Genomic DNA, 25,417 nt, shown 5'->3' with positions numbered 1-25,417 from the left:
GTTTTCAAACCTGTGATGGTTTCTACAATATCATATAGTGCTCACTATGTGGATAACGCTAGCGGACACAAGATCTCTCACCTAGGGGCTCCACTTCCTTATACATATCATGAGTGTGGAAGAAATTGAAGAGTTGTCAAAATTGATTGAGAAAACTGATCTAAGCCAATCCCACAGTGCAACTGCAAAATCACAAGTCAAAAATAGATGGTCTGAAGTTTCAGTGCTTTTCATACAAAGGTTATAGATGGAGGACACATAGCAACCTATTTTTTGCAAATTATCATCTGTTGGCATTTTCCTTTTGATTAACCTCCAAGTAATGAAGAATTTTGATGGAGGAATAGAGGCAGACTAGATGCTAGAACACCAAGTCAGATTAGTAGAGGGCGGGCTTATGCAATTGAAGACATCCTTTAGAGAGAGCATTCCATCATTAGAATTTTGCCAACAACACCTATCATTGTTTTGAGCAATAATTGTATTAGATAATTTCATAGTAATGAGGGGGAAATTATCCACCAAAACCTGAGGAATTGTCCATTTGAAATCCATTATGAAATCTCCAACTGAGTCCAACAAATTTTGGTGAAGCTCTGCAGGAATACTTAGAGAATCAACCAAAGGTTCACCAATCCAGTTAACCTTCCATAAATTGATGTTCTTACCATTTCCTATAAGCCATATTGAATTTTTTGTTGCGGTATGCCAATTAGCCCGAATACCAGGCCAAATAGAAGACTTGAAATATCTAGAAGAAGGACTTCTGTCCTTGCCAAATCTAGCTCTGTAGAAGGTAGCCCAATCATGATCAGAGGTCAGCATCTCCCAAGCCAACTTTATAAGAGCAACATGGTTTAGCTTTTTTAAGGATCTAAGACCAAGACCCCCACACTTGATAGGAGAGCACACTTGAGCCCAAGAACAGTAACCAACTTCCTTATGTTGACATCACTAGACCAAACAAAATTCCTTATGCATAAGTCCAAATGCTTGAGAAGTTGAGTAGGTCAAGCATATATATAGAAACTATAAACCAACATGTTTTTTATTACAGATTTCACCAATTCAACTATTCCCATGATTGAAAGAGAATGACCCTTCCACTTAGCAAGCTTATTTGTAATTTTATCAGCAATGGGTTGGAGGTGTAATTTTCTGGGTTTTCCTTTGAACAAAGGAATCCCTAAGTAAAGGAAAGGAAGCTCACCAGCATTAAAACCCAAGTAAGAAGATAAATTAGCAATTTTCCTGGCTGATCCCATAGTGTAGAATTTGCACTTACTAGGACTGATGTGTTGCCTAGAGGCTATAACATAATTGTCAACCAGATGTTTAAGAGCCAGCAAGCCTCTATTAATACATTTGTAAAGATTAAGATGTCATCCGTATAAAGTACATGGCTAGGAGTTATCAACCTTTTAGGGCTAGCAATAGGACTCAGCTTGTGATCAGAGATCAGCTTAGGTATACATTTGCTTAATACATCTTCAGCTAAACAAAAAAGGATAGGAAATGAGGTCACCATGTCTCACACCCCTAAGGCAGTTGAAGAATCCAGCATTCTGACCATTGTTATTAGTTGAGAGCTTTGCTTAATGCAGAATTATTTTGATCCACTTTATGAATTTATCATTAAAGCCAAAAGCTTGTAGAGTTTCAAGCAAAAAATTCTAATCCATTTTATCAAAAGCTTTTCTGATGTCCAACTTTATTGCCATGTTACCCCCAAATGTTTTGTGGTCAAGCAAATTAATAGCCTTTGAAGCTGTACAGATGCAATCTTGAATTTTTCTTCATTTGATGAATCATTTTTGCTGAGGAGAGACAATTTGGGTTGCAATTAATGCTAGTCTATCAGCAAGAACCTTAGTTATTACTTTAAACTGAAACTTGGCCAGAGCAATAGGTCTAAGGTCCTATATTCTGTAAGTTGAGGCAGATTTTGGGATGAGATGACAATGTTGTTGTTGATATTTGGAAACAACCAACTGTTTGAGAAAAATTGAATGACGGAGTTACAAACATTATGCTCCACAATGTCCCAACAGTTTTGATAGAAGCAACCACCAAATCCGTCAGGACTAGGAGCCCCATCTCCTTTCATTGAGAACACAACAGACCTGGTTTCATCATGGTCAAGAATTTTGGTTAGCATGTGGTTCTCATCAATCTTCACAATGTTAGGAATGACATCATGAATTAAAGAATTAGGAGCATAATAGTTAGGTGAAGCAAACATATCCTGATAGTAGCTTAGAGCATGGTTTGCTATCTTCTCTTGATTAGTGATAATGTTGTCATCAATTTTAAGCATAGACATAGAGTTTGTCACATGCCTAATTTTAGCAATCTTATGGAAGAAACCAGTATTTCTATCACCATTAATCTGCCAATTAAGCCTAGATTTCTCTTTCCAGAAGTCTTCTTCCATTACAAGAGCTTTAAGCAGATTGCTTTGAGCAGAGATTTCCTGATCTTCTAGAAGATGTTGGTCCGGACCAAGTTCATTGATGTTTATCTGAATGGTCTCCAAATCAGCTAATGCATCTTGGACTCTAAGGTGTATGTTGCCAAAAATATTCACATTCCAATCCTTAAGTACATCTTTTTGTCTTTTCAGCTTTTGAGATAGGATGAACATAGGGCAACCATAGATGTTTTCACTCCAAGAATCAACTATGACCCTTCTGCAATCAGCATGCTTCATCCACATCTTATGGAATCTGAAAGGAGACATTCTTTTGGAGGGTGAAATAGTGGAGCAAAGGTGAATGGGGTGATAGTCAGAGGAGATTCTAGGGAGGGTGCAACATGACAATTAATTCCATGCTGAAAACCAGTCATCATTACACAAGCTTCTATCAAGCCTTTTTCAGTGAGGGCATCACCTCTTCTTTTGTTAGACCAGGTGTAGCCAGCTCCCCTAGTGGCAAGATGGATGAGATTGGCACTATCAAAAAAAGAGACGAATTCATGAGCATGAAGTTTATTAGGAAGTCTGGCACCCCTACATTCATTTGCACCCCTAACCACATTGAAGTCACCAATGCAATTCCAAGGACCAACATTTGCATAATGTCTTGAGTTTCATACCACAACATTCTTCTATGAACATAGTCAGTATGCGCATAGACAACACAAATGAATATGTTTTGATTATCAATTTGCAATGACAGATATTTTCTGATTTGAGCTAGAGATCACTAAAGGGTCTAGATTCTTGTTACACAGGCCCCAAATACTTGGTTTTAAATGACCTCTGTTATTTACCCCAAAGAGTTTGAGGTTAATTTCAGACCAAAACAAAGAGTTAACATCCTCAGCAGGAATTTTAGGCACATAAATGAACACTAAGTCAGGATTATGAGTTGCACACATAGTCTTTAAAACTAACCTAGTTTTAAGGTTACCAAGATCTCTACAATTCCAGTAGAGGAACTTCATTGGACAATGGTTAGATACCCACCCCTAAAGGTATAATGGACCCTTTCAAAGTTCCCTTTTTTCTTCATTCTATTTTTTTGAGATTTGGTTAATACAGGATTGAATGAACCATCCTCAGCTTTGTCTTCATCAGGTTCCTCTTCACCCCATAATCTGCCAACCACCCTCAAATCATTTACCACGGTTTGATTGGTAATCTCTTCAGTAGGTTGGATTATGCAATTTCCTTCTTTGAGCTCTTCCCCTCTTTGAATGTTGGGACTAATCAAAGTGTCTTCCACACATGTGTCATCATTCATCTCCTCATCTTCAGATACAGAATCATCAAGTTGAGGGGTCAAATTTGGTGTTAGCACCACCCTTTCTATGTTTTCCAAATTTTGATTTTCCCTATTATCAAATTCCAAGTTAATGACCAAATCATTTTCTTTCTCCGCCACTTTCTCAATTGGTTGAGTTTTCTTGGCCCTTAGTTTAGGGGCTTCTTCATCCACCTCCTTTCTGTTTGACCTTCTGCAGTTAGCAAGCATGTGACCAATGGATTAGCATCTGTTACAAAACTCAGGAAGGTTTTCATATTCTAGGGACACAAAGAAAGCAAAGGCCTCTCTTTCTACCAGAATCTGAGCAGGCAGCTTTGCTTTCAAGTTTATATCAACTAGGACTTTGGCAAAATGACCAAAAGTTCTGCTATTGGTAGCTTCATCTAGGGAAATTGGAGTGCCTATACCCCCTACAATGGAGAAGATAATACGGGGGCTCCAATACTCTTGGGGAAGGCCCAAAATTTTCACCCAGCATTGGGAGTGTGACAACTTTTGGAAACTTGGATTGAAATCTGGGGTCCATAGGAACAACCTTAAGAAATCAGGCTTGAGGTTCCATGCCCCTACAGCATAGACACTCCTCATATCATCAACTGAGGAGAATGAAAATTCATAAATACCTTTTCCTAGAGATACCAAGTTCCATTTCCCAATCGTGTTCCACGATGAGGCAAGCTTGGCTTTTAGATCTGCAAATTTAATGGAGTATCACCTTTTGAGAAGATGATCATACCATGAAGATGGTTCTTGCATCTTTGTAGCCCTGCTTGGTAGTCTTCTTCAAGGATTTTCACAACTATAGCATCCCCTTTTATGCAAGGTTGGGGGAGTTGTGAGACCGGGATATCATAAGAGTTCTTCAATGCCTGAGCAAATGATTTTCCTTGTAGGTGTTGAAGGTTCTTTTTGGAGAGTTGATGTCACACCTATATCTCCGAGAAAACCCCAAGGTATGAAAGATTTTGAGTTCACTGAGTTGAGAAGATTTAGAAAGGTTATAATGCAGATCCAAGAAGTTCGGAATGCAGATCCAAAAAACTTGGAGTTGATATTTCACGATCCGAGAAGTTTGGAGTTCATCTTCTCCCTCCTTAGTTTGGAGTTCATCTCTTTATCCTCTCCTCACAGCCCAACTTGTTGTATGCTTGTTTTTTGTTTAAAAAATATATGAAACCATAGTCTTAAGTGGGTGAAATGTAATTGCAGGAACAAAGATACATGAACACAAGTGTAGTTATAAAATTTGGACCATTGTATATATCACAATAAGTAATTAAAAGGAAAAGAAGAAAAACCTAGGTTATTTCTGCTTCAATTCTATATACATCATTTACTAATTCAACAGTAAAATTCTCAGACTAAGGACCAAGGTTAACCTTTAAGCTAGTTTTTCTATAAGTACTTATTAGATGTAATTAGTTGTGACTTGTGAATCTTCTGATACTCCATTCACCGTTCTCGGCATGCAACCTGTTATATGGAATTTGGAGTAGTCAGCTTTCAAATTCTTCTGTCTCTTATATGTCTTAGAAAATTAATACTAGAACATTTGCCTAAATACTATATCTTCTCAAATGTAGAGTTTAGAGGCCTGTGACTGGAAAATATAATTATAAGAAATAATGAAAATAAATGTATGAATATACCTTCAAAGATGAGGCATGTGTTTTAGTATGGATCATTGCCAAGCCTAAGCTCCAAATCAACTTCATTATCTTCCTGAGTACCTCTCCTGAGTTGATGAGTATTATTATCCACATTACTTGGACCAATTTGGAGACTTAAATTTGCACCCATAAGGTCTAATTGATTTAAATTTATAAGCCCAGACCTTGAACCATGAAAATTATATTGATGATCATGTGGTGCATATTGAGGTTGGTTTCTGATAAGGTTAGGTGGTGCTGGTGGATGATGAAAATGCATGTCACTGTTCTTGTGAGACTCCAAAGTAGAGTAATGCCTTGTTGTTTGGTTTGGAAATCCTGAAGCAAAAGGAGGGGCCATAGAATATTCCTCAACTGTGAATTTGTTTGTTGGGATTGAAGAATTGTGTGACTTCTTTCTTAGCCTTGGCTCTATCCTTTCTATGAATGTTCATGTGACCTCCTAAAGCCTGAGCATTTGCGAAGCCTCTCTTGCAATATGTGCACTCATAAGAACGTTTTGTTTCTTCAATGCCATCTTGTGCTTCTTGTTGATCAGTTTCTTCACTTGAAATCTCACAGCTCACTAGCTTCTCTGAATTCATAGCAGAAAGCTTCACTTCTCACAAACAAATCAACTAAAGTTGTGAATCTCTAAGATAAAGAGATGTGCAAGATGAGGAAGGGTTTTAACTTGAGAAGAGGACATGTAAGAAAGATATCAAATAGAGATAAATAGTGGCTTAGTTTTATGTGGCTTTATTTCTGGTTTTCTATCGATAGCTAGTTTCATATTTGGCGTTTGCTCGTAGGATTTTATTTTTCATTTAGCAGGCTCTAATGAATCTAAACCTTTTCTTTGTCAGAAAAAAAAATTTTATTGAAGTACTTAAATATATAAAATATTACAATAATGAGGGTGAGATGAGAGAATGAAAATAGAAATATAGGGAAATGTGTTAAGAGAGGTGAGTTAGATCAAGACACTTTTAGTAGATATTTACTTGGGGTGTTGAGTTAAACTTAATATTTTATAGCTAACGAATATGATAGTGCTAAATTTAAGTGAGACTCCAACAATTAATTTTTTTATATTGGCACTATCAAAATGTGGCAAAAGGAAAGAAAATATATGGACCGAGGAACTACAAGATCACCCAAGGAACTACGAGATCACCTCAAGGAAGCCTTCGACATCTCAAAGGTCACAGACCGACCATAAAACCCTATTAAAAAAACGAAACACATTAGCTACCTGCTCTCAGGTTGGATAGGAAGGGTCGGAGAAGGGTAATAAGTCATTCTTAAAACCAACATTCTTAATACTAGAATTGAGCATAAAAAAGGGGAGCTCTCCGTTCCAGGTTCTCCTGTTGTTGGATCCTCTAGAACCACAAAAATATTTAGAGTGGGATTCCAACCTTCAACTTTAATCATCATACCACCGTATAACATTTTCTCAATTTGCGATGAATGAAACTCGAACCTACAATATAATCTTCTTCACTCCATTCCTTAAAATCTTTCATCCGAACTATCAAATCACTTTATAACTCTTTTTTTATGTGTTAATTAACTTGCTATATGTGATTATAGACTGATATGTAAGTAATATATCTAGTATGATTTACTTCCAAAGCAATGCTAAAGTGGGTGATTTTACTTTTTTGCCTTATCCCATACACAATTTTTAGCGTGATGATATATTCTATTATACGAGAGATATTTTTAAAATAAAAAATAAAAGGTAAATTACAGTGTATTATAAAAGAATTACATCCCACCCCCATTTTAATATAGACTAACCATTAATTAACTTAAATGTTGTTAATTTACTATACGTGAAAATATTATTTAGAGTTAGTCATTTAATGTTTATATTAAATTTTTGAAAGATTATTCTTAGGCTTCTTTTGCAAAATAAAGTTGGATTTCAAATATGGGACTTAAATATATGGTTCTAAAATATTATTAAAATACAATTTATACCAGTTTTACCATGTAAAAAGAAAACATATACTTCACCAGAAGAGTGAAAAGTTTTACTTTCCAGCTTGGAATTGATTTGAAGCTTGATTTAAAGTAATAATAATGCTTAACCACCCATGACAGAAGCTATATCATCAAACACTTAACTATCCATAGCAGAAGCTATATCTTTGCTTAACCACTATAGACAGAAGCTACCCATCCAATGTTTAAACATTCATGACAAAAGTTATATCTGAGCTTAACCATCATGGACAGAAGCGAACCAACCATTGATGATGAAAGAGAGAACGGATCAGAATCTTGATCCTAATGAGATGTTTCTATGGTGAATAAGAAAGAGGGGTAAATGATGAAGAATAAGAAAATAATGTAATCTTGTATAGGATAAATTGGTCATGGTACTTCATTCTTGAAGAGCTTGAGGATATCAAGAAGCTAGCTTATGCACTTGAAAAGAATTCTTGACCAAAAACAAACTCCTTTGATCTGAATTTAAAGGTCGATGAAGAAGTTGATAGTGAAGAATTTAGGGCCATATGTTGAAAAGAAACATTCGATGCTGAAGAACAACGCTGGAGCAATCAAAGAAATCAAGATAGTCTTGCCACATGCAGCATTGTCACCTATTAGAAGCGAGATAACACTAATGAAGGTCATTGAGATGAAAAAGAAAGCACCACCATGTTCTTGATTGTTGAAGTTTTCCATGAAATCCTTCATGGAACCATAAGCGGAAGCTATCAAAAGATAATTATGCTCTGATACCATGTTAAAATATGGTAAGAGCCATGAAAAGAAAGCTTCTTGATGAATCAAGAAGTGTATAAAAGAAAGCTTAAAGAAGCTTAAAGAAAGAAGAATGAGAAACAAAGATTGATAATATTCTCATTGAATGAATTGAATTGATTGAATAAGAAGTGGGTCAATATGACTTATTTATACAAGAGAAAAGAATGAAAAGAAAGCTTGTAAAGCAAGTAACTAACATAAACCTAACTTGCTAGTTCCTAACTTTCTAACCAACTGTCATTTTCCAAAATAACCTATCATATATCTTTAATAAAAACCACTTCCAAACATTCTGCAAGCCCCTCCATCAATGAGTTTGCTATTATGAAATGTTTCAAAATTACTATTAACCATCGAAAGGCTCCTTCAATGATACAAGTGGATTGAATTCCTCCTCAGTGTGGTTGGATTAAAGTAAAGATTGATGGTACTGAAAAAGGTAACTCAAGACAAACATGGGGAGTTGGTATTTTTACAGATAGAAGTGGAGGTACTATAAGTTGTTTTGTAAAATTACATTATAATCAGAACTCCCTCTATGAAGATCTCTTTTCTGCCATGATAGCTATCAAAATAGCTCATAGTAGAGGTTACACAAGCTTTGATTGGAATGTGACTCTCAATTAGTGGTTCAAGCCTTTTTAGGGTGATTTAAGATTCCTTGGGTTCTCACAAACAAGTAGCGCAACTGCTCTCATCTCACTTTGCATATGGATCTCAAAGTTACTCACATTTACAGAGAAAAAAACACTTGTTTAAACAAGCTTGCTTTTTTTGGAGTGTTTTCAAGGAGTAATTCTTGATATGATTTAGTACTAGATTTCGTCAATGTTGATTTCCTTATGAATATAATAGATATGGACTGTTTAATTACAGGTTTTTTTAGATTTCTGGTGTTTGTGATTAGAGTTCTCGCTCATCCTCTGTCTTTCGTTAAGCGAGTGATTGTTAGGTGCTCAACGAACTCTTTTTGCGCTTAGCAAGCTGACAATAACAGGTCTTACACTAACCGACTGGATCTATCGCTGAGCGATTTGGAATTTCTCGCTCACATTAAATACCAAATAACTTATTGTAAATAAAATTATTCCTTTTCTTAAGAACTTTACATTGTTTAATTCAATAATTATTTAATATTAAAGATGGAGTAATTAAAGTGTAACTTATAGTATAATATAGCTTATACTATATTTTTTCTATAAAGCTTAAGATAGTAAAGTTACTATTTTTTTATCAGGATAAGATAGTGAATATTATTTGCTCATAAACGGACACCCAAATTTGTACCCAGAAACATACTCACTTCTTAACGAATGAATGCAAATAAGAAAGAGATTCCAAGGATTTGATACAAATGCAACGTGAACATGTAAATGCAGAAAACGCGTTGAAGGATCTTCACATGTCTTTATCACATAACATTCCTAATAGAAAATAATTCTTTGATATGCTGAATTTAGGTTCCTATGCTCTTACTTGCATTCCTGGCCCAACTTCAAATGGAACACACATGTGAACTATTACCTTATTTTCCACAATCCATCCATATAGTATTAAAGGGTGTATCTTACTTTGATCCGAAGCCAACATCATTACATGTTACATACTCAATTAAATTATCTTTGACTCAGTCCCATTCATTCAAATTGAATAGCTCCAACTAAAGACATCATCGAACCATATAATTAAATCAATGTTGACCAATACTAGGGGGGAATGGAGTCAATTTATAGAAAGGGAATAATTTTGAGGGTAACCTACTGGTTATTATTTTATTAAAAGTGAAATCTCCACAAGACCAAATGTCGTTTTTGTGTAATAGTTCCTTAGCTGGTTCTTGATATTTTAGTGCAAGCGGAAAAAAGGAATATAATCGTATTAAATTGGTGGCAACTCTTATAAGTTATATAATATTTTTTGTTTTTTAGTCTTTACATCGTTGAAAGAGATAATACTTACAAAATAAAAAATAGCAAATAAAAATAAAAAATACTTCATAAGCAACATTCTTTTTTTCGATAAGGAAAAATTGTATTAAAATGAGCATAAGAGATGCCCACCCAATTCAAGAGAAAGATCAAGTAATGATCTTCTTAGAACTCAGAATTATACAAACTTTTGGGTCCATACACCACTTTGTAAAAGATAAAGAAGAAGTGTTGTTTGTAACATTGATGAACCAAATCCAAGATCTAGTTTGAATTAAATCAAATAAATCACATAGTTTGGTGTCTTCTCGGAAAAAATCGCTTCATTTCGCTTAATCCAGATAAACTAAACCACTGCAAACCAAAGCAATCGCCACAGATTAGCATTAATTCCTCTTCCAAGCGAGTCATGAAGATTGAAAAGATTAAGAATTGTAGATGGTAATGTAAAAGAAATCTGCAGCCAAGAGTAGAACCTTTTTCCAAACACTTGCAACAAAGTCACAAGATATAAACAGGTGATCAATAGACTCAACATGATTATTGCATAACATACAAGTCATATCGCTGATCCTAAGAATAATATTTTAAATAGCTCATCTTTCGTTGGAAGTCTTCTTCTCAGCAACTTCCAAACAAAGCAACAAATATTTGAAGGGACACAGTTAATCCAACACTTTTTTAAAACGTTACCTAAAGGAAATTGTTGTTGATTCAGCTGAGTCAAGTAGGAAAATTTAACCACATAATCAACAGAGCCATCTAACCCCCATTTCCAAGTATCCAAAGTATTCCTTTTACAATAATGGTTATGAATCAAAACATACAAATTCGTAGCAAGAGTCTCCTCTCTACCAAATAAGCTTCTCCTCCAAATAAAATCTCAGACCCACACATCCTCATCCCAATGGTCGTTGTCTCCCACCCAAGCATTCTGGTTTTGAGCAAGATTGAACAATCTGGGATAAACTACCTTAAGACTTTGAGTGCCTACCCAAACATCATGCTAGAAGCGAGTTTGAAGACCATTCCCAATTTCCTTCCAGACATTATCAACAAACCACCCGCCTCCTTCTTCAATCGATGATCCCAACTTCCCCAAATCCTTCCAGCATCTCGAGTAGAAATATTGCTATATACACTATAGTCAGTACTATATTTTGAGTTAATTACTTTGACCCAAAAAGCCTCACTTTGCTGTAGTCTACGCCATCTCCATTTCCCCAAAAGCGCGTCCTTGAATCGAGAAAGATCTTTAACACCAAGACCACCAAGCTCCTTTGGTTTGCAAACATCAGCCCAAGCCACCCAAGTAACACCTTTACCACCTCTCTTATTCCCCCAAAGAAATTTTCATTGCAAGCTAACAATTTTAGCTAAGACTTTCTTTGGGGCTTTATAGAGAGAAAGCATATAAGTAGGGATAATGGATAACACTGAATTCAGTAGAATTAATCTCCCTCCAAAAGTGATGTGTTTGCATTTCCACGCAGCAAGCCTCTTTGAAATCACCTCAATCATACACCGCCAAGTAGACATTTTCCTTGGATTTGCCCCTACAGAAATACTCAAGTAAAGAAAAGGGATAGAACCAACCTTACAATACAAAAAATTAGCCGCTGCTGAAATAACCGACTTCGATAACCTTAAACCAAACAAAGAGCTTTTGTTTGAATTGATCTTCAAACCCGAAACTAACTCAAAACATCTCAGGATTGTCTTCAAGCACCAAAGGTTTTATCTGATAGTTTGCAAACAATAATAGTATCATCCACAAACTGAAGATCACACACTTCAACATCACCTCGACCAATTTTGAATCCGTCAAAAGCACCAATGGATCTAGCTCTTCTAACCAGCCCAGCAAATCCTTCCGCTACCATAAGAAACAGGAAAGGCACCATAGGATCCCCTGTTCTCTTCAAACAGAAAATTGTGTCGTTGGACTTCCATTAATCAAAACAGACATGGATGTCGAGGAGAGACAAGCATTGATCCAATTCCTCCATTTAGTTGAGAACCCAAACCGACTAAGCATGTAGTCTAGGAAAGTCCAATCCACCGAGTCATATGCCTTCTCAAAGTCAACTTTAAACAAGATACAACCATCCCCATTTTTATTTGCAGAATGGATTACCTCATTAATCACCACAGCCGCATCCAAAATATATCTATCGTGAACAAAAGCTTATTGAGAAGGAGAGATTAAAGAACTCATAACACCTTTTAGTCTACCAGCCAAAATCTTCGAAAGGATTTTATACAAGGATCCAACTAGGTTCAGATTCTTCGTCTTTGGAATCAAAACAATAAACGTATAAACTAGGGATAAGCATCTTTCTGAAAGTAAATATCAAGTAGGGATATGGGAATGAGATTTATATAAACTATGATTCGAGGTCAGGGCATAAAGTATATTTAAAATAAAGTCTCTTAGAGACTCGATGGAGAAAGTCAGCATTTTCGCCTTTGTTTAGTAAGAGATAATTGATTAAATTAACGTATAGGGTTTGGTGCAATTAATTTGGGACTTTTTGTGTCTTTAGATTTGTTTTATGTCCATAGTTTGTATTTGGAAACTAAATGTGACCTCATAGCACTTGGATTTTCTCATGCCACCTCCGTGCCAGAAACGTGAATCACCAACCCTACAGACGAGCCACCACTACGAAACACAAGTTAATCATGACTGGCATCTAAGGCGTGGTTCAAGTTTGTGGTTTGAGTCTTCCAGATTCGTGTTTGTTCAAATTGTGTCTGTCCTTTGTCCACCATCATACATGTTTAAATGAAATGATAAAAATTTAAATCTTGTTTGAGAAGCATCCAAAGCACAAAGAGGGATTTGACCTAATTCCTCGAGTGACCAAAGATCCTTTATAAGAACCTAGGTCAAATACTCTAAACTAAGGTTGTATATTGTGTTGGATATTAAGGAAGTTGGATATTATGTTTGTTGGATATTAAGGAAGTTGGATATAAGCAAATTGTTCACTCGAGCTTGCATCTTTTTCAGGTATTATTGATATGTGAAGTTTTCAACGTCATGTTCATGCAACTAGCTAGTTTAAGTTCAAGGTGCAACTAAGAGTTATAGACAATACTGGAAATACTTGGTTTTGCCTCTATGATGTGTAGGCTTGATTTTATGACAAGAGAAAAGAAGACCCTCTTTTATCATGTGCCAACATCTCTTGTTTATGTCTCTTCTTTCAATCAACTTTGGTCTCATATTTGCTCCTTTTCTCTTTCACATGTTTGTTGCTTGTTGTTCTTTCTACTCCTTTTTTCTGTGTTAAAAACATGTGTTTTTATAAAGATAAATTGCCATTTATATGCATGGTATGTATCAGTGGTCTTGGTTGGGTTCACTTGATTAAACTACGGTTTATAATTTAGCAGTTAAGACTTCAAAATAATTTAGAAGTATGCCACACAATTTATCATTTTTTAAAAACAAATTGTGGACTTTCAAAATCAGTTATATTAATGTACAATTTAGAAAGCCAACTTCCAAATTTGGTCTTTAAAAACTGCCTAAGATGATAACAAATTAAGAACTCAACAACAATACTAAAGATACTAATTCCTTCACTCAAACCTTTCAGTTGTTGTTAAGGTTGCTCAATCTTGTGGTTGAAACTCCAATAACAGCTCTGGTTCCAACTCAATATCCAATTCCTTGGAAAGTTCTAATGCTAAGCTCTGCTTGGACCTTATATCCATGTCCAACTCTTGTATGAAACTGTTTAAGTCTGAGTCAAATATGAAGTGGATTCCACACTCTTTGGTGCATATCTTCATTGCATCACGATTTCCCGGATCATCGGTTACATAGAACTCAACAGACAAGTATTGTTCATGATTTCTGACTATGCTGTCAAAATGGAGTGGATCATACCACATATAAACATGATCATAATTCAACTCTCTAACAGCTTTATGATACCATCTAGTAGCATATCCAAGCTTTTTACCATCTAGATAGAATTGACAAAAGATCTTAGCACCATGCTTCTTTATCATTGGAGAGGGAGAAAGAACTGCACACAAAACCAAACCTAACAAGTTGGAATTGGAAGGGAGATAAACATGAAATGAGGACTGTGTTGTTCTATATGTAAAACACTCTGGTATTCTACTTCCTGGCAAGGAAACTTTCATGAAGTTATAATTGTAGCCATGCTTCTCTACGCCGAGTTTTCTTACAAATACATTTTGAAACACTGAACTCTTCATTGATAAGTGACTACCTTCCATAATGGAATGGAGTGTGTGTGCATCCCTTTGTACGCAATTCTGGAATGAAAAATATTTTTCCTTCCCTTTCATCGCAACCGCGAAAGTCTTTAAAGTCGATACTGTCACCAATGACCTGCAGTTAATGACATTAAGCTCTTTCACACATGGTGGAAGTTCGGGTAGCCGACAAAGCTTCACACAATTCTTTAAGGATAGAATTTCCAAATTGCCAAGATCCTTGATGCTTGAGGGCAATATCTCCACACTGCTTCCATCTAGCCTTAGTTTGTATAATTGTGATAAGCCACTTATATTTGCAGGGAGTTCTGTTAAGTTGCAACAATTCTTGAAATATAGTTCTCTTAGATTCCTTAAGCCATCAAATAGGACATGTAGCTTCTGTTTGTTCAATACTAGTCTGCAATTAGAAATCCTAAGGTCCATAAGAGATCCTAGAGAAGATAACTCATTAGGAAGATCTTTTAGTCTTGAACACTCGAGATTTAACGACGAAAGTTTTCTTAGATATCCAATTGATGAGTACAATTTTTCTATTCTTGTTTTGCTTAAATCCAACTTTTTTATCTCATCGGATGACACTGAAAATTCTTTGAGACTTGTGCAGCCATTGACACTAATCTCCTTGAGACACCTTAGATGCTTCTTGCATATTAGATTCTTCAGTTTTTTGCAGTCATCAAGTATTAGAGTTTCAAGTGTGTCAAGAGATAAAACAGATGGATGAACAGCTAACAAACTCTCACAACTAGTGAGATTCAGCCACTTAAGCCTTAATGCCTTAGACAAATCTGGGAGATTTTTCAATTGCTTGCATTCACTTAGATCAATCACCTCTAAATTCACAACATCCTGCAACAATTCAAAAGGATTACAATGAAAATTTTAAAAAAATTAGTTCAACCAAAATCAAAAGCATACATTATTTTGAATGACTTTTACCTTCACTCCTTGCCAGAGTTCTGCAACATGACTATGAGGCAAGCGAATCTCAACAAGCATCTTTGCACTAAAAGTTGCTGGAAGAGACTTAAAAGGGTATTTGTGCCACTCAAGGCACCTCAATTTATTAGGGATTTTATTGAAGAGTCTAGGATAGATCACTTTACCCGATATCTTATCTGAAGGAATAAACAATTTCAGAAATCTTAACTTAGTCATCATGTCGAATGTGTTAGCACTCAAGCTAAGTAAATCATCAATATGTGATAAATCTAATGATATCCCTTCAACTTCAAATGCATCACTCCCCTGACAAATCAAGAAAGAAATAATGGTATGAACTTAAGTATAAGTATTCTATCTCTAAGCATGTCTAATTAGACAAATAAATTTTGAGCATATTCATTTCCTTACCTTTTTAATTTGAAGTACATCAGAAACTTCTTCAATATCCCTCAATCGGCTTCGTCTTCTAGGATTTTTTATGTGTTGACGAACTAGATTCAAACCCCCGTCTTGTAACAAGTCATGCATTTGTATTTTCTCTCCATTTGGAATAGTTATAAGAGCTTTTTCTTCAAGGACAACTATTCCACTAGTAGCAGAGAAACCACATGCATTTAGTATCCTTTTCACAAAATCTTTATTCTCGTCTTTGAAAAAGAATGCAATGTCTAGAAATATCTCCTTTTCCAAAGGGTTTAATCCATCATAGCTCACTCTCAACACATTTTCAATAGGGTCATAAGGATAGTTCTTAACTTTGTTTAATTCACTATCCCAAAAATCAGTACTTCTTGAACAAAGATTTGAACCCAAAACTTTTAAAGCTAATGGAACACCCCCTGCATATTTAACTGCTAGTTTTGACAGATTCTCATACCCCTCTTGAGGATGTCTTAGCTTGAATGCATGTAAGCAAAAAAGCTCTAAAGATTCATCAAAGCTCCATGGTTTTGCATCATATATATCATCCTTGTCAACTCTTCCATCAAGCAATTTGGTATTTCTTGTTGTTATAATGAGTTTACTACCTGGAGCTGCATACTCACATACTTCTAATAACATGTCTAATTGATTTGAACTATCAACATCATCAAGCACAATGAAAACTTTTTTACTACTGAGCCTCCTTGCAATGAATGTGGATCCTGAAGGATTAAATTTTGGACTTTCTTCCTTAAGTAGCTCAGAAAGAAGTGTATTACTTAAAGCTCTCAGTTTGCTTGGTTGGTCTTTTTTAGATAATTCTCTTATGTTTTCCAAGAAGCAGACACTATCATATAACGGAAAGAGTTTAGAAAACACATCTCTAGCAATAGTTGTCTTTCCAATTCCACCCATTCCCCAAATTCCAATTGCTTCAACATTTTTTGGTGACTGGTTTGGTTTGTTTTTTGACAGCAAAAACTGAATATCTTCACACATTTTATCAATTCCTACAAGCCCTTTAACTTTTAGTTCAGTAGGGTACCTTAGGAATAACTTTTTCAATACATCATTGACAATTTTCTTGATAACTTGAGAATCATTCCTGCAAAGTTAAAAACAAATGAAACTACTCAATTTTTTGGTTCATAAAAGAACGACTAAATTTTGAACAATGGAAAAAATAAACAAAATATTAGGCATACACTACTCTAGGGTTTGTTTCTGACTTGGATTTTGGAGGGGAATGAAGGAAAAAAGAAGAAGACTTCATAGTCATCAAATACATTTGTGAGATGACTTAGAAGCCTTTCATTTCACTTCTTTTCCCTCTAAAACTCAATTCGCAAATTGATTCGTAGGATATACTAACTCATAAATACGAGAGTCCCATCCGGACATATTAGCAGCTTCAGTAAGTGCATCTTTCCATTCAAGCACTTTCTTTTGGATGGTTTCGTTATCACCATGTTCTCGTTCAATTCTCTCATATTTTGAGAATGCTTCCCCATAACTACCTTTTTGCCACCTTATATCTGATGGATCCACTTCATAGAAGACAGGTATAACCACTTGTCTATGGTCCTTGTCTTTTTTGCATTGGAGTATTTCGACAAGTTCTTTTAAGCACCATGATGAAGAAGCATAGTTTTGTCAGAAAACTATGATGGCTATGTGTGAGTTGTGGATTGCTTGGGACAACAGTGGCCACACTTCATCTCCTTTTTCAAGGTAATTATCTATATATGTTCGGATGCTAGCTTCGCAGAGTGAAGCATGAAGGAGGGAAAAAATATATATAATAATTATTACTATATTATCTATCATTTATTTATAATTATCATTTAAGTGAATAATGTATAATATATCAATATATTAAGAGAAAAAATGGATATACTGACAGTTATGAATTTTATATTGTCAGTATATCATCTATCATTGATATTTGATTGTTGTTGACTTTTCAAAAAATAGCAATCTAAATGAATAGTAAATAATTGGGTGCATGTATATAATCTTTACAACAACAATGTATAAATTTTATACTCGTATATTGTGTAAAGAGCAGCATAAATCTTATTAGAGAGAAGAGATGGTGACACATAATGTGGGCAATGCAACTTGGCGAGGTCTTGACTTTGACTGGAAGGATTCCATCCCCAACAAGAAGACAAGACATGTGATTATGCATGATGTATGAATTTAACTCATTCTAACCTGGTTTAATATTTTTCATTGACCGGATATTTTAATCTCATTTCAATATTTTAAGATTAATGAAACTCAAATATGAGTTAGTTTAATTATATAAGTAAATTTATTATAAATATTAAGATAATAACAACTTAAATAATAATTAACAAAATAAATATAAACTATAAATAGAAACAAACTAAAATTTTACATAAATAATATTTCATTAATCCAAATATACTCTCACAAATTCAACCGGTTCATGGTCTAAGAAAATTACTGAATATATGTCAATAAAGTCTATATAGCATTATAGCCTATAAGTTTGAAATCAAATTAATCAAGTTTGATCTATAAATTAATCAAATTGAAACAGCATGGCCAATTTAAATATTATATATGCAGTTTAAGTGACAGCGCAATTTCAGGATGAGGAAGGCATCAACCCCTTGATTAGTCCTATAATTTAATTCGAATATAGGACGGGAGGGAGTTTTTTCAATGGATCAGTCCAAATTAGTTGTCACACAAACCAACAAGGTATCATAGCACATTATATTATTGACTTATAGTTATGTAAAATGTCATATGATTCAACCTTCTTTCTTTATTCTCCATCTAACTCCAATAGGATGTTAATCCTCCTTGTTAAATATGAGATGGACCCCACACTCTTTGATTGAGATTTTCAAGACATTGTTACTCGAATGAAGAGAGAACTTGAAGTAAAGTTGAAGAAGATAATTAATTGTTTGAGTAATATTATATCATCATACTAAATTCTCATATTAATCATTTTACTAATAAGAAAGTAATAAATGTCACTTATAAAATAATCACTAATAACCTTATGTTATAGGCCACTTTCTTGTAAGTTGGACTTGGAAGATATATCATTTTCTTTACTTGTTATTAGGGTTGAGCAGGACCTGACCCTACCCGTTTACCTGATATGGCCCGATCATGATCGAGTCTGAATAGAGTTGGGTCTCATCGGGTCTAGGGTCGAGTTCGAGTTTAAAAATTAGACCCAAATAATATTTAGGGTTGGGTAAAGACCAAGCATGACCTGACCCGTCATATGATCACATATTCATCATATTTATATGTGTCTCTATTCAAATATGTAAAAAGTAATAAAACTCTTTTAGTAAAAAATATTACTGATTCTCTAAAAAATTATCATATATAAATGATTAAAAATATATATACATATTCATTTTATATATCAAATTACATATTCATAATAATAAATAATATTGAGAAGACTTTATCTAAAATGAGTATGTATGATGTTTAGTTGTGTCTATGGTCGGGTCAGGTTTAAAAGCTGACTCGGGTGATATTTGAGGGTCGGGCTAGCTTCAGGTTTAGGATCAGATAATAACAACATTTAACCCGTTTCAACCTGGCCCATACTCACCCATGAAAAGGAACATCTTTTATTGTTTAATCATTGCAAAACTAATAAAAAATATCATTGCAAAACTTTAAAGAGTTCTAAAGCTAATAAAAACATCATACTTTTTTATAATGGAAGACATATAGTATTACTAATTGTTGAGTGCAACAATAACACATTCTTCATATGTTCAACTATAGACCCTCAAACAAAAATAATATAAATTAATGATAAATAATAGATGATATATTAACAGTATAAAAACTTTATACTATTAATGCATAAATCTTAAATTGTAGAAATATTTCAACTTGGTGCTAAAGGAGCTCATGATTCATTAAAATATTTCTTTCATGACTAATTCAATATAGGTGGGTGGGTTACATGATACATCATCGTTTATTGACAAAACCCGGTCTCATATTTTTCTTGATTGTTTCACCTATCTATTCTTTTTCAATTTTTTATGCCATATCTCTTTATTTGCTTTTTCAACTGATGAATTACATATTAATACATATGGAAGGATAATTATTATATTATAAACTATAAACAATTGAAAAAGCAAATAATTAACTGGGGTGACTGCAGCATTTATAGGTAAGTGCACTTGAATTACATATAATCATCGGTCAGCACCTAAACCTGAATGGAGATCATGCATATGTCTCAAATAATGTTTCACTTTATATCTCAAACCAATCAGAGTGATTGGGACAAGAAATAGGACATTGTTGGGAACATGTGCACCACAACTAGAATAGAGATCACATGTCATAAATAGTATCTCACTTTATTACTTTTTCTTTTTAATTTTTTTATTTTATCCACATGTTAATATCTAATTGACTTGGAACAGGAAATAGAACATCGTTGAGGACAGTTGATCTCCATCCATCACAACTCACATTGAAACAACACCACTGCAATTAATTAGTGCCTAGTCATCATCAGAGTGTAAGTGTCCTTGAATAATTTATGGGATATAATCATCTCCTTTATTTTTTATTTTTTATGGGATATCATCATATTTGTTTGCAGTATGATCATTATCTATGGTAAACCTTTCTTCCAAGTGAAAATAATTTGCAATAGGGTAATGCATAAACAATCAACCATAATAATTACTCAAGCAACTGTAATTTGCATTTAGTTATTTTGATATTATGTCACTAGAAAAATCCTAAATTTGGGGAACTAAGTGAGAGATTTTCCAAAGCAATTTCTTTCCCTCTCCTCTCGAAAACTAGACTCTAACACAAAGCCTTAATGGTTGAAAATACTCATAGAAATATCTTATAATATGGAACAACCTTTGCTGTCCCCTTAGGCATTGCATCACACTTTTGACATGACAAAATGAGCTCCACATGAGTCTTGGAGTGGGGAAAGAGGCATTTTCCAATATTGAAATAATTATCAGCAAGCTTGGTTCTAAAAGACAGTATTAAATTAATGGTATTTTTTTATCCTAAACCATAATCCTTGTGTTTCTTGCTTCATAATTCCTTTGTATCCGTACCCCTCACAAGTAATAGAGAAATTCACAGCACTCTTGCCAGAAGATGAAACTTCAGAGCTGCTTTTGACTCCAATTCACAGATATGATATAAAAATGTGGCCAATGTAGTGAGGTCTGGGAGGATAAATGTACGCAGTCTTACCCCCGCAAGTAGAGAGGCTGTTTTCAGGATTTGTACCTGTGAATGTGTGACCTTGTAGTCATTAAGCAACAACCTTTTAAATATCTTGATAATGGATCAAACCTTTTAAATATATTTGCATCATAACATGACTATCATTCTTCCTATAATTCTTTAGGATAAAAAGAAAGTTGAGAGCTAGACTTTGATTAGAATGAATCATTCAACTGCCTAGCAACACATGCACTAATAATTAAACTCATAACTGTGGATCATCTTAACAATAATAAAAAAGCCTTCTGCCACTAGATGCACTATTAAATCACTCAGAACAACAAAATTCAACCAGAATAAAACATACTAATACAACTACTGCACATACAGAACCTTAATCCAGAGGATTACATCATGAATCATTTTCGTGTCAGTATTAGCTGTTTTTTCATCCTTGTATTTTAAAATTAGAAACTGTGGTTGCATGTAAAATAATGTGGTATTTTATAGAGTAATGTGATTATTTATTCCCCTGGTATCAGGGAATCATACAGGGATATCAGATAATAGAACTTGTGACACTTGCAAAGGCATGAACTCAAATAACAAACCTCTGATGACGCCAAAAACTCAGATTAGCTAAGTACGATGACGACTTCAACAGATTCCTAGAGAAACAACAAAATTCCTTCATGTTATGTAAGTAAGATGACAACTCTAGCATGTTAGAGGAGTCTCAAGCAGTGCTGCACATGCACCCAAGAACATGTTAGGCACTGAAAATCCTCATATAAGGTGTCTTGATTTTGCCACTACCGAAGCAGCGCAAAGGAATGTGCCCAAACAGAGGCCTAAGTAGAAAGAGTGCCTCAACCAAGACCCCAGTTCTTGATTCCTTACTTCATTGCATCTATTCTCATCAGATGTTTCAAGTTCTGTTATGGTTGCACTATGTTGTGATTGTGGATCAAATATTAGGCAAACCCCACACTCTTTGGTGCCAAGGTTCAAGACCTCACGTTCCCCCTTATCATTTGTAATTGTAAGATAGAACATAAAAGAAACCTGTGTTTCATAACTTCTGAAAATGCTGTCGAAGTGGAATGCATCATACCACATAAACACATGATCAGAATTCAAGTCAGGGATAGCTTTATGATGCCATGCAGATGCGTATCCCAGCTTTCTACCATCTGCCAAGTAGCATTGGCAATAGATTTTAGCACCATTCTTCTTCATTCCCTCGAACGGAGAAAGAACCGCACACAAAACTATGCCTAGGTACTTGGAATCAGAAGGAAATTTAATAGGAATTGAGGAGTCTCTTGTTTGCAATGTAAACTGCTCGGGAACTTTGCTTCCTGGAAAACAAACCTTTATGGAGGTATAATTATAGCTATGGACTTTAAGACCATATGTTCTTACATATATATTCTCAGTCACAGCTTTCATTATTGTTAAGTGGGCACCTTCCATAATGCGGCAGAGTGAAGATCCATCCAGTTTCTTGCAATTCTGGAATGAAATGAATTTGTCCTTCCCTATCATGTGTTTTCCAAAAGTGTTTAAAGTGGATACTGTCACCAATGACCCGCAGTTAACAGCATTAAACTCTTTAATAATTAGTGGAAGCTCTGGTAGACTCTGAAGCTTCATGCAACCCTTTAAGGACAGAATTTCAAGATTTTTAAGATGCCTGATGCTTTCAGGCAACATCTTCACACTGCTTCCATCTAGTCTTAGCTCATATAAGTGTGACAAGTTGTTGATGTTATCAGGGAGTTCAAGCAAGTTACAACAATCCTTCAAATGCAGTTTTTGTAGAGTTCTTAAGCCGTCAAATAGGACATGTAGCTTCTGTCTGTCAATTACTAGTCTGCAACTAGAAATCCTAAGTTCCTTAAGATGTTGTACATAAGATAACTCATTGGGAAGATTCCTAAGTCTCAAACCCTCTAAATTGAGCCATGTAAGTCTTGTTAGACGCCCAATTGATGAGTTGAGCTTTTCAATTCCTGTATTTCTTAAATCCAACTTTGTCATTGAATCAGATGACACTGCAAATTCCTTGAGATTTGTGCAACCATCCACACTAATCGTACGAAGAGATTTTAAATGCTTCTCACCTTTAAGACACTTTAATTTTTTACAGTTGTCCACTATCAAAGTTTCAAGAGTGTCAAGAGATAAAATAGACGGGTGAACATCTTGCAAACTTTCACAACCAGATAGATTCACCCATTGAAGTTTTGTTGCCTTACACAAATCTGGTAGATTCTTCAACTGTTTGCATTCAGTTAAATCAATCCTTACTAAATTCGGAACATCCTGCAACAAGTGAGAAGGTTACGTCATTGTAAAAACTAGTTCCTCAAGTTTCAGTTAAACAAAAACGTAAGGATTCTGCATATCTATGCCTTACCTTCACACCCCACCAAAGTTCTACAACATTGCTGCATGGCATGCGAATCTCAACAAGCATCTTAGCATTGAAAGTTGGTGGAAGAGAGTTTAAATGGTATCCATGCCACTCAAGATACCTCAACTTAGCAGGAAACTTATTAAAGACTCTAGGATACTCCACATTTCCTGATCTCTTACCCAATGGGACATACAATATAAGAAATCTTAAATTAGTCATCATGTTGAATGTGTCAGCATTCAGATGGAAATCATCAATTTCTGATAGATCTAGTTTTATGCCTTCAATTGCATCACTCCCCTAGGAAAACAAGAAAACAAATAAAAAGAAGTATCAAATTAGCAAGAGTCAGTACTCAAATTGGTCCTGAATGATGGGAAAGGAAAATTCTTATTAGTCTTCGACAGTGTAAAACCCTTTATGGAGATAATTTGAGTGATGAAAACAGAACTAAAAAAGACCAACTTGACTGATTTTTCATACTTCATAGACTGAAATGAAAATTTCTTGCAGGGACTAATTAGAGGAATGTCTCATTTTTTAGGGACCAATGCATCTCTAATTAAGAAAAGAAAAAAAGTCAGCACATTTTTTTCTTACCTTTTTATTTTCAAGTACATCAGAAACTTCTTCAATATCCCTTAACCGACTGCGCTTTCCAGGATCTTCAATGTCTTGACGAACTATTTTCAAACCCATTTCTTGTTGCAAGTCATGTATTTGTATTCTCTTTCTATTTGAAATGGTTATAAGAGCTTTATCTTCAAGGACCTTCATTCCACTAGTAGCATGGAAGCCACAAGCATTCAGTACCCTTAGAGCAAAATCTTCACGCTCGTCTTTGAAAAAGAACGCTATGTCTAGAAATATTTTTTTCTCTAGCCTATTTAATCCATCATAGCTCACTTGTAACACATTTTGAATTTTGTCATTGGGATCAGTGATGAGCTTTCTCAATTCACTGTCCCAAAATTCAGCAGTTCTTGAATGAAGATTTGAACCTAAAACCTTTAAAGCTAATGGAAGGCCCCCTGCATATTCAACGACCCTTTTCGAAAGATCCTCATAACCCTTTTGATGATACTTTCCCTTGAATACATGCAGCCTAAAAAGCTCCATAGATTTGTCAAAGCTCCATGTTTTGACCTCATAGATAGAATCCTCATCAATTCTTGCAGCGAGCAAATGCTTATTTCTTGTTGTTATAATGAGTTTACTATCTGGACCTGCATATTTACATTCTCTACATAACTCCTCTATTTGATCTGCACTATCCACATCATCAAGTACAATGAAAACTTTTTTACTACTGAGCTTCCTCTTAATGAATGTGGACTTGGGATTTTCATCCTTTAGTAACTCACAAAGAAGCCTATCGTGCAAATCTGCTAGTCCGAGTCGTTTCGATTCTTCTCTTACATTTGACAAGAAGCAAACACTGTCATATTGGGGAAATAATTGACAAAACACAGCTTTAGCTATTGTAGTCTTGCCAATCCCTGCCATTCCCCAAATTCCAATTACTTGACCATGTTTTAGTAACCAATTTGTTTTTTGTTCTTTTGCTAGCAAAAATTTCACATCTTCACATAATTTGTCAATTCCTACAAGGTCTTCTATTTCTCCTCCTAGTTCATAAAGGGACACTATGTTCCTCTTTTCTTCCACATCTTTGACAATTTTCTTGATGAGTTCAGAATCGTTCCTAGCAAAGAACCAAATGCATATGTTCTTAAATGTACACTATTGTTAAGTGCCAAATTGTAGTAAAATTGTACATGATTTGTGGGGCACTTAGTATGCATTTATGTTATAATTGTGTACAATTTCTTGATAACTTAGTTAATCTTGCTCTGTTTAGGAATTTATTGTGTTTTTGTTGTTTCAGGTTAATAAATAAAGAAAAGAGGAGAAAAAGAAGAAGGGTGAAGATTATGAATACTGCAAGTCTCGCCTAAGCGAGGAAAGAGTCACTCAAGTGACAAATAAGAGAAAAAGCACCAA

At 34.8% G+C, this 25,417-nt stretch overlaps 2 protein-coding genes across 2 annotated transcripts in view; both read right to left on the bottom strand.

Annotated features, from left to right (window-relative positions):
- LOC109336094 (TMV resistance protein N-like) lies at window positions 13,132–17,535 on the bottom strand. Its single transcript, XM_019572473.1, has 5 exons — window positions 17,132–17,535; window positions 15,745–16,864; window positions 15,331–15,639; window positions 13,705–15,240; window positions 13,132–13,234 (listed from the first exon to the last, which is right to left on the bottom strand). The coding sequence occupies exons 1-4, from the start codon at window positions 17,158–17,160 to the stop codon at window positions 13,753–13,755; spliced, it is 2,946 nt and encodes a 981-aa protein (XP_019428018.1). The 5' UTR covers window positions 17,161–17,535; the 3' UTR covers window positions 13,132–13,234; window positions 13,705–13,752.
- Window positions 21,422–25,417, bottom strand: part of LOC109336093 (TMV resistance protein N-like) — an 8,334-nt gene continuing 4,338 nt past the window's right edge. The window contains exons 2-4 of the mRNA XM_019572472.1: window positions 24,014–25,118; window positions 23,414–23,713; window positions 21,422–23,319 (exon numbers count right to left, since the gene is read on the bottom strand). Of these exons, the coding sequence (XP_019428017.1) occupies window positions 21,778–23,319; window positions 23,414–23,713; window positions 24,014–25,118 (2,947 nt within the window). The 3' untranslated portion in view covers window positions 21,422–21,777. The remainder of the gene's footprint in view (window positions 23,320–23,413; window positions 23,714–24,013; window positions 25,119–25,417) is intronic.

This window comes from Lupinus angustifolius, chromosome LG20, assembly GCF_001865875.1.
Source record: "Lupinus angustifolius cultivar Tanjil chromosome LG20, LupAngTanjil_v1.0, whole genome shotgun sequence".
In the NCBI taxonomy this organism is placed as follows: domain Eukaryota; kingdom Viridiplantae; phylum Streptophyta; class Magnoliopsida; order Fabales; family Fabaceae; genus Lupinus; species Lupinus angustifolius.
This window is presented reverse-complemented; position numbering and strand designations above follow the sequence as displayed.